We start from the raw sequence: 11362 nt of genomic DNA, 5'->3' as shown, positions 1-11362 counted from the left end.
TCTTGGTTTTAAAAAGAAGCGTTTTGAAATTGTCTTATATTAAAAAAAATATATTTAAAATGTATGTTCTTGATTTTAGAAGTTGATCTTGTAAAATGTGTATTAATAAAAAAAATGAATTTGTAAATACTTTCAGTAAAATAATATTAAAAAAAAGAAGACAGCACGCAGGATGTGGAGTTGGGTCAGTGGATTCGGATTTGGATTCAGATTCAGATTCAGAAATATCCGAAATATGTAGTACGGACACACATTTGAATATGAAGATGATTTTTGACTTTGAGCCACAGCAGGGGATTTCATCTGCGCCGACATTGGGATCTTCCAGTCCAGCAACCAGCAACAACAACAACAACAACAAATGCTATTTTAATTGCTCGTGCTTCTGTTGCCGCCAGGGATGTTGCACTGTAGTGTGCTGCTGTTGTTGTCTCTATCCACCCTCGACAACAGCATCATCATCATCTTTATCATCATCATCATCATCATCATCATCATCATCATCATCATCATCATCGTCATCAGCGTTATCAACATCACCACAGAAGGCGGCACGAAAGGCAAGAGTAAATGTTGGAATACGAGCACCGAGAGTTCTATTTGTAATGATCCTGTCAATTGCCCATCATTGGGTGGCAGCACTGTCTACACTGCTTACCAGCTATATGATACTGCAGCATAAGAGATGTCAGTTGAGTGTGGCAAGTGCCACAACGGTTAAAACATCGATAGCATCGATACCAATGCCGTCTGCGAGTAGTGCAACAAGCGGCAACAACAGCAGCGATCTTAAATTGAAGGAACATTCCTCCTATGCCTCCTATGCCGCCTATACTCTGGCCAATGATCAGCAGCTCAAGACGAACAACTTGTGCAAAATGTTCTGCAACAATCGAAAGAGACAGAAGAGACGACGTAGGCGTCGACGTCGACGCCGACGCAGGCACAACAACAACAATGGCAGCAGACAGACATGCAATAGAAAAAGGCAACAGAATCAGCTAAAGCAATATTCCACAAACATTAACCGATTCCAGTCACAGTCCAGTCAGAGAAATGACAGTCTTGTCTCTCAAGGCGCATGTCTCTCCCTCTCCCTTTCCTTCCAGCAAATGTGCCCTCCCACTGAGGATCTTCGAGTTCCGTCCCTCAATTCCTTCCTTTCATCATGCTCAACTCAGTCGCAGTCGCTGTCGCAGTCGCTGTCGCTGTCGCCGTCGCAGTCTCGACACTGCTCCAAAAGCAAACGGAATCGGGCGAATCTCGTCTGGCTGCTTATTGGACTCTTCTGGCTGGAGGTGAAGCTAATTAATTGCAATGCCATCGGTGGCAGCAGCGGATATGCCTCAAATCTAGTCACTCAAAGAGGATGCACCCTGTGCCAACTCGAGATGGAGACCATTTACGGCGATAAAGGTGAGTGCATTGTTATTGATTAATTTATAATTAGGATAGCAATGTTGAAGATATTATTTAACTGAAATAGAATTAACATTGATCTGTAATTTCAAACTATCACAAGTTTGTCAAATCTTGACCGATTTCCATACGAAATGTCAATTTTATATTGTTTTGACCTCTATTTTAATTCTGCATCAATATTGAAAAATATTATATTATTGCCTTCACTATCAATTTTCCTTAAATCCTTTTGACTAATTTGATTATGCGTTAAAATTGGAAAATGTAGTATTTTTGAATTCACCATCAATTTTTTCCATGGGGATGGTCCCTGTCCATTTTCACCATACTGTCACTTAGAAATATAAAATAGATTGGCGCTGTTTTAAATTTAAGACGAAAGCTTAAAATTTTAAGTGAAATACATATATATAAATATATTTATATGTATATATATATTGTATTATTTTAAGCGTAGTTTTAAGTAAAATTGTATACTTAAATATGCAAATATGTTGATAAATACACGATTAATACACAAATGCAGACAACTGTAAAACTTACATAACTTTACACTTTACAATTGTCACATTTACACAGATAACCCTCACATAGACTACAACAATAACAAGTACAATAACAACAATAACAACAACAACAACAACAATAACAACAATAATAATAACAATAATAATAATAATTATTTCTACAAAATAAAACCAAATCGAAACCATAATAATCATAATAATAACAATATTGTGCTCAGCGATCGTGTGCGCTTGGAGTCGATTAAACGACAGATCTTGACGAAACTGGGACTCACCCATAAGCCGAATGTATCGCATCCTCTGCCGAAACAGTTCATCTGGGAGACGATATATCGAGCTGATGGGGGACAAATGGTTGGACACGATGCTCCATTTGAGATCGAACCGATCAGCGTCGGTTTAATCAGCGAACGGCGATCAAGGCTACGATCTTTGGCCGAGATCAATGATATCAATCATACTCGAAGTCAGCATTTTGTCTATACAATAAGAAATAATGACAACAGAAGTACTTCCAATGATAATCGCAACGCCAGAAAGAATCGATATCATTCAGAGACAGGACATAGGAATAATATTAAAACGGGCAATTGGCCGAAACAAAATCTACTTCAAACAAGAACAGCAACAGGAACCGGAAGCGGAAGCGGATCCGAAAGCGGAACTGGAATTGGAACAACCCCTAAGGCCCGACGACAACGGTTTGGTACAGCCAAAAGCATGGAGAATAAAAACAAAAAGTCAAATGCGTACAGTAAATCAACATATCTTATAGATATAAATCGTAGTAGTGATAGTGATAGCACTAATAACGACGGCAACTTTGGGCAGATTGATCAAGTTTATTTAAACAATTACAACTCAAGGATCCATAGCAAGGATTCCAATCAAAATAACAACAACAACAACAAATTAGACATCGACACCGAACAGAAATTTAGTACTAATTCCGCGGAAGAGGAGGAACGATTGATCCACGAGTCTAGATCAGGTCCTGATCAGGAAAGCGTCGGATTTGAGCGCGAAGACTTCTTTGGCAACACACAAGAGATTATAACATTTGCAGAGGAAGGTAAGTACATATCTATATATATATATATATATATATATATATATACTTTATACTTTTCAATTACTTTTCAAATTGCACACTACATATATATATATATATATCTGTAATCTTTAAGATAGTATTTTAGTTTTTTTAGTAGTGTGCTATTTGAAAAGTAATTGCTTTTTTTTTAAATTTGTTTTAAATTATTCAAATATATTTATATGCACTAATAAGTTTTGAAATAGAAAGAGCGAAAGAGAGAGGTTGAGAGTGAAGGTGGAGTGAAAACTTCAAACTGTCATAACTTTGACAAATCTAAACCGATTTCCTCGCAAAATATCAATTTTATCATTATTTGGCCTCTTTTTGCGTTTTGCATCAAAATTTGAAATTTCATTTTTTGCTCTTACTGTCACTGTATAAATTTCTATACTTTCTATTTGACACTTTTTCACAAACGTCAAACTGTCATAACTTTGTCAAATCTTAACCGAATTTATCGCGGAACATTAATTTTATCATTATTAAGCCTCTATTTTCGTTCTGCGTCAAAATTTGAAATTTCATTTTTTTCCTTCACTGTCCATCTTTCCCATGCTTTTAGTCACTGTCTAAATTTCTATAATTTCCACCTGACACTTTTCACAAACTTCAAACTGTTTTAGCTTTGTCAAATCTTAAGCAATTTCTCGCGGAATATACATTTTATCATTATTAAGCGCCATTTTGGTTCACATTTACATTGGTTTACATTTATGTTGAGAGGGAAAGAGAGAGAGTGAGAGCGAGAGGGTTAGAAAAGGAGTGAAAAACTTAAACTAAAACTGGTGCAATTTGTGTAAAATACAACGAGACTTAATCAATAGCAGTTGCTACTTAACGACTCCCTTGTCCATATCCATGTCTACTCGTATGTCTGGGATTTGAAGAGAGAAATGGGAAAGGGAACGGGAATGGGAATGTAAATGTGAATGGGAGAATTGGGAGTTAGTCTATCTATAGGCAGACTGAAATGCATTCGAGTAGTAATACTGCAAACCGGCAAAACAATACCAAAAGTATGCGTTCGTTAAGCTTTTCATGAGTCACGTCATATATGTATGTATGTATGTGCATATGAAGATATATCTAAGTGACATACACACACATACACACATATGCATGCACGAGTATTTGATATGAGAACAGACAGTGACAGAGACAGAGACAGAGACAGAGACAGACACAGAGGCAGACAAATAATACGTCTAACCGAAACAAGGCAATGCCTAAGCAAAATATGGCAGGAGATGGAGGAGATGGAGGAGACAGCATAGACAGCGTGGATAGTGGATAGGGAGAGGAAGGAGAGTCTGTGGAGAGTTGCGTGTATAAATGGTCATGCTTTGAGGGGGGTAGACACATTTAAGACGGTGTTGGGTACGTACACTGTCAAAAAACATTACTGATGAATAAATAAATATATAAAAATAACATAGTTCATATTAAAATCAACTATATTGACTTGGCTAAAAAATAACAAGTGAAAAACATTAAAAGCAAAGCTAAAAATAGTTGAATTTAAAGGTATGTAAATGTTCAAACAGTAACAGTAAACAGTAACTTAGCTTTTTATCTGTATACAATGCTGATTTTAGTTTTCGGAGTTTTGACTTAAGAAATGACTTAGAAACCACTGTGCACACTCGTCTAACGTCTAACTGAGTAGCCACTTTCGTCTAGCCTGCAGGATTCCCCGGCCCCCGGCCCCGGCCCCGGCCCCCGGCCCTCAACCCCCGACCCTTCCACCGACTACCGACTACCTGCATACGTGTAGAAGTACTGTGTGCCTGTCGTCTGAGTGGTTGTGGCAGACTGTTGATGTGAGTTGAAGTACTTTCACTATTGTTCCGAGGTGTGAAACAAGAGCAACAGACAGAGTAAACAATTAAAAATGCAAAAAGGATAAAAAAAACCATTGCTAAAGTGCCCTACCTTACCTTTCCTTACCTTAGCACTTATTTAGCCTTCAGGAGACTTTATATTATAATCCTTTGAGCGCTCATCTGCTTAACTTACGGCAATTATTTGTAAAGGAACTTTATATTAAAGTCATTAAAGTATAAATTTAATATTTATAGACTGTGTTCAGATCAAATTAAATTTGAATTGTATCCGTTCCTGAAATTCCTCTAAAATTATTTAATAAGAATTTATCTAGCTTTATAAAGAATCTTCCTTAAGATAATGATTTTATGAAGCAGTTTGAAATATATAATCAACGTTTTTCTTGTGTGTTTTAGGAATGCAATATCATCAGTATCGTATAGTTGAGTTTGCTCCTCAGAAAACACGCGTACCTAATCAAAAGCTATCGATAAGAAGTGCAGAAATGCATATCCGCATCGAGAAACAGCTCAATGAATGGGATTCGAAATCGGAGATGAATCTGGAAATACAACAGTTGATAGACAGGAAGCGTAGGATCAAGTATGGTGGAAATGTACCCCGTCAAAGGATCAAAATATGGGTATTCCGTATGACCGAAGGGATAAATATCACTGACAAGGTAATCGAATATATTACAATTATCCGTCCTAGAATTTGTTTAGATTCCTTATTTTTAATTCGATTGGTAGGCCGTGGATCAAGCCTTTCTATTCCGTGCCTCATTTGAAGTTGACACTGATCATTTGGGTTGGCAAAAGTTTGACTTGACGGAAACCATACGTGAGTGGTATAGAGATAGCAAGGATAAGAATTTGCGCCTGTTGATCGACTGTACTGGCTGTGGTAGCCAATACTCACTGCATCTGTTCCAATGGTCGTCACAGGCCACAAAAAAGAAGATGAAGACAACTACAACAACGACCGGTCACGTTAACCCAAACCGTCCATTTCTCGTACTCCATACGGAATCGACAAGACCAAGGCGTGTGAGGAGGCGGGCTGTGGATTGCGGTGGTACCACAAGTGGACAATGCTGCAAGGAATCATTTTATGTTTCATTCAAGGCGCTCGGCTGGGACGACTGGATAATCGCACCAAGAGGATACTTTGCCAATTATTGCAGGGGCGAGTGTACCGGACCTTTTCGAACACCCGATACATTTCAAACATTCCATACTCACTTTATCGAGGAATACCGAAAAATGGGTCTCCTCAATGGCATGAGACCCTGTTGTGCTCCAGTCAAATTCTCGAGCATGTCCTTAATATACTATGGCGACGATGGTATTATTAAACGCGACCTACCAAAAATGGTCGTTGACGAATGCGGCTGCCCTTAAAGGTAAGTTCCCACTAAAAAAATAAAGAAATACTGAGCTACCAGCTGATTCTTTATGTTTATTATCCGTTCGAATGTATTATATTTGATATAACAACATTGTTGCATTTGATCAAACGAGCATCAGAAAATATTATATATCAATTGTTTGAGCTTATTTTATTTATTTCCTAGTTTTAAGTTTCTAAGTTATTAGTGAAATTATTTTTAAATATTATTTGACTCCTAAATTGACGCTGCATTTAAATTATTTTTAATCAAGGAATAATTACCTTTTTTTTTAAATTGCCCATTTTTTTAGTTTGTCCCTTGAACATTTTTGGACAACTTTGAAATTTCATAACTCTGTCAGTTCTCAACAAACAATGTCATTTTAAACATTATTTCACATCTAAATTGTTGCTACATTTCAATTATTTTTAATTAAGAAAATTTTAATTTTTAACTAAAATTATGAATTGTTTGAGCTTATTTTATTTATTTCCTAGTTTTAAGTTTCTAAGTTATTAGTGAAATTATTTTTAAATATTATTTGACTCCTAAATTGATGCTGCATTTAAATTATTTTTAATCAAGGAATAATTACCTTTTTTTTTAAATTGCCCATTTTTTTAGTTTGTCCCTTGAACATTTTTGGACAACTTTGAAATTTCATAACTCTGTCAGTTCTCAACAAACAATGTCATTTTAAACATTATTTCACATCTAAATTGTTGCTACATTTCAATTATTTTTAATTAGGAAAATTTTAATTTTTAACTAAAATTATGAATTGTTTGAGCTTATTTTATTTATTTCCTAGTTTTAAGTTTCTAAGTTATTAGTGGAATTATTTTTAAATATTATTTGACTCCTAAATTGATGCTGCATTTAAATTATTTCTAATCAAGGAATAATTACCTTTTTTTTAAATTGCCCATTTTTTTAGTTTGTCCCTTGAACATTTTTGGACAACTTTGAAATTTCATAACTCTGTCAGTTCTCAACAAACAATATCATTTTAAACATTATTTCACATCTAAATTGTTGCTACATTTCAATTATTTTTAATTAGGAAAATTTTAATTTTTTACTAAAATTACCCATTTCCCTGGCATAGTTTTTATTATCTTTGAACTCTCACAATATTTATAATTTTACCAAGTTTTTTATTTTTTCTTTTGCACACTTTTTGACAACTCTCATAACTCCGTTAAATCTCAACCAATTTTAATAAACAATATGTTTTTTAGCATTAGTTGACTTCTAAATTGATGCTGCATTTAAATTATTTTAAATTATGGATTTGTTTGGATCTTTCAACATAAAATTCTCTGTTTTTTTTTGCAGTATGGGATGGATCGTATTCTGGATTTACTTAACTATTTTCCGTCCGTTGAAATAATAATGTAATAACTATATTTTTCAATAAGGGCAACTATCGTAATTATTTTTACTAGCTAAAGTGCAAAGTACATTTTGGATACAAATAACAATCATCGAAAAAGAAAATCTAGCAACAATTTAATATGAGATTTCAAATATACTCACATGTATATTCGTATGCAATTCAAATCAGAATATTTTATATATTTCAACTTAAAGCGATTGAGGTCTATTTGAAGGAATAAATTAATTAATATATACTTGTATTTACATTGTACAAGTATTTACGTTTACAAAGTGCCTACATCAGCAAGAAACAACACTAAAGTGCATACCTAAACATTTAAAAGAGTCTTTATTAAATAAATAATAAAGCTGTGCTGTAGCGTAGCCAGAATGTCAGATAGGGTTTCACATTCAAATTCTATGCTAATTCCAAAAATTGAAAGAAATCTTACCAAAAAAATAATAGTAATGAAAATGGTTAAAATTCAAATTATCAACTGTATTGTCTGATTCTACATAATAGATACTTATACTTATGGCTTACTCAAAATTTTATTTAAAAAAAAAATAATAATAATAATAAAAATCTTAATCGAAATCTTTCTTGTCTTGAAAATTCCCAGCATCATATGTCACCTTTTTAAAGTGGTTCTATCCACTTAAAGATGACTTTTTTTAATAACTCTACGAAAATGAAAGCAATACTTTGTATTTAAAAAATCATAGGCAGTCCATGTACTAGAAAAGTATAGATAAAGATATATATTTCATTGGAATTGGCATCAAAAAGCTTCGGTTAATCGAACGATTTTATCAACTAGTTAGAATAAAAGACGAGTACTCAATAAATATTTCATTACGAGCCGGTTTTTTATTAGTTATGCTTACCTAAGCAAATTCGAATATGGTCAAACTTTTAGCCAAAAAAATCAAATTTATTTCATGTAGGTCTATCCGTATTTGTTTACATTATGTCGTATATACATACTCCAGATGTATGTACTACACAACTAAGTTAACCAAATTGAAAGCTCTTTAATAAAAATTTCGATTTGTGGGCATTATGAAGTTAACTAACACTCAAATTAAATTAATTTCAACATAGGAGAAAAACAACAGATAAGAATAGCGTTGTTCAGAACCAATCCAAACCTAAAAAACCCATATAACTTTGAAATTTGTTAATTTGTCAATAACTAAATAATAATAAAGTCATATTTTTAAGCTTTAAATTGTGTTTCGTCTATTAATTAATTTAAATATATTCTTTTAATATTTCAGGTAATTATTTTCGAATTTTAAGCTTCCGTTTTCTCACGCGAAAATGGAAATGTCTGGGGCTAAACATTTTCACTTAGCTATAATAGAATGCAATCTTTTGAGGTACAGGAATCAATTCAATCAATCACTGCTTATCTCTTAAAAGATAACGTAACCCGACGTTGCACTTGTATTGCTAGACTTTATAAGCTTAAAAGTTGAAATAAACGGTTTTTCAATTGCGTGGTTGTCACTTTTCAAAAACATTTAAATCAAGACGGAAGATTCTTAAAAAATTGATACATATTTTAAATAAACTTCTGGGTAGGAAGAGATTTAGATTGTTCTTTGACATAGATCTTTTAGTTGAATATAAATTTCGTACAATAGTTTTCAACCAATTAACTATTCAGTTTCCTAGCTCTTACGATTTGGGCGTTGATTGCCAATCAGTCAGTCAGTCAGTCATCACAATGAGTTTTATATATACGTGTATATAGCTGTATGAGAGTGTGTCTTTATAATCGTGAGTGTAATGTAAGCTACTCTCAAGAAGTTCGTTGCCCTATAGTAAAACTCGGTAAAACAGGGGTACTGATAAATAGATTTTATTTGGTTTGGTTTTTATACCCATTGAAAGTAAGCTTGAGGTGTTACCTATTCTGCTTACTTATAAATTGGATGTGTTCCACACTCGGATCATGTTTATTCTCTAAGTGACTGATCCCAGGGTAGCTCATAGTCGATCAATCTCAATTAATGAAGTTGATTTTGACTTAAATTAAAATACATCTAACGGAAAGCATAATTAAAATTCAATTTAACTCATTAGAGTCCATAATATATAGGAAATTCCCAAACATAATAATTGATGTGGGTCTCTGAATTTTTTTCGTCCTATGCGATGATATTTCCCTGGATTTAAAGAACCTACTAAGCAAATTTCTGGTGAACTGTAATTTTTTCTGTCAGGTATAATCGTTCAGTCATTTTGTCGTTTTGCGCTTATCGAAAGCCTCGTTTTTGCTTTCAAACAACTTTTAATTAAAGATTAAAGTTTCTTATCAGGCAATAACTGCAATTCACGTACATAAGGCTATGTATGTACATATGTACATATGTTTGTACGTATGTCACAAGACAACTTAGTATCTCTTTTCAAATACAAATATGTCTACATTATTTTTGTCGCTATAATTAAATAATAATAGATGCATATTAATGGTCATAAGATTTGTGTGAGGCCTTGAACTCGTCGATTATAAGATCACAGGTCTCAAAACCTTATCACAAAATTTATTTAATTCCTATTTATTTAACTATACGTTGAGTTCAACAAATACAATAGCATATTCGACCGATCAACGGATCAATAATTGATTCGAAATTTTTTAACCCTCGACAGTTTTCGTTGTACCTTAAAACAAAATGTTATCCCATCTACAAATGCAGCTGCAGATAGGAAAAGGCAAGTACATTGGACGCACACACACACACTTACATATATAGAATATGTGTGTCCACTGTAAATGCACATCTACAGTGGGTAACAGCTAATTTCAGGCAGCAGTTTTAAAAACCATAAGCTAAGTAATGGATTAAACTAGGAAATCAAAATAAAACAAATTAATGTTCCGTTTTGTGTTCGGAAACAACTATTTTGGTAAGAGGTTCCTTGTATTTTGGTATCAGTACAGTTACTTATAGGTACAATAACAAAATAAAAAATAACAAAAATACATTGAAAGATACGTACGTATATATTAATTTAATTTTTCAGTAAATTTTTGATATAAAACAAAGTTATATGCATACATTAAACAAATATTTGAAAAAATGTACCAAAACTGGTAAAAAATATTTTAATTAGCTGGCTAAATTTTCTTCTTTTCTTTAAAGTTTAGCTTTAAAGCAAATCAACTTAATTGAAGGAATAATCTTTGGGTAATAACTGGATCGTTTTTAAATTTTACACACATATGTATTCATATTACAGCAACTGGTTGAAATATTCTGTTGGCGACTGTTTATATGAGAAAATAAATAATTGTACTCCTGCAAACATATTGAAAGTGTACCTACACACATTTATTTAAAGATGTGTACTGGGTGTGTAAATAAAAACTAAGCTGGGGTCGAATGCTTTAAATCCATCGTCTGATAACGGAAATACTTACGTGTGAACAAATATACATATATAAAGTACTCATACACATTTCTATCTATGCATGAGAGCAACTTGACCGCGTGAGAGCTGAAAATTTAGAAAGAAAGAAGAAATACACCCAGTGCGTTCTTATTTATTTACTTCAACAGACATACACACATATTCAGGCACTCATACATTGTATTTATATATATATATACATATATATATATATGGACATATTATGTATATTATTTACTTATGTTTCCCCGCTCACAGAGATAGACGACGTATTTAAATTGTGTTCTAGTGGA

General features: G+C 33.3%; 1 protein-coding gene across 1 annotated transcript; it reads left to right on the top strand.

The window, feature by feature from the left end:
• Positions 1-562: 562 nt before the first annotated feature.
• Positions 563-7751, top strand: LOC117784092 (inhibin beta chain). The gene is made up of 6 exons (XM_034621752.1): positions 563-1067; positions 1224-1416; positions 2002-3021; positions 5286-5551; positions 5622-6274; positions 7601-7751. Exons 1-5 carry the CDS (start codon positions 606-608, stop codon positions 6270-6272), a joined length of 2592 nt encoding a protein of 863 aa, XP_034477643.1. The 5' UTR covers positions 563-605; the 3' UTR covers positions 6273-6274; positions 7601-7751.
• The last annotated feature ends 3611 nt before the right edge of the window (positions 7752-11362 follow it).

The sequence above is a fragment of the Drosophila innubila genome, chromosome 4 (genome assembly GCF_004354385.1).
Source record: "Drosophila innubila isolate TH190305 chromosome 4, UK_Dinn_1.0, whole genome shotgun sequence".
Lineage (NCBI taxonomy): Eukaryota > Metazoa > Arthropoda > Insecta > Diptera > Drosophilidae > Drosophila > Drosophila innubila.
This window is presented reverse-complemented; position numbering and strand designations above follow the sequence as displayed.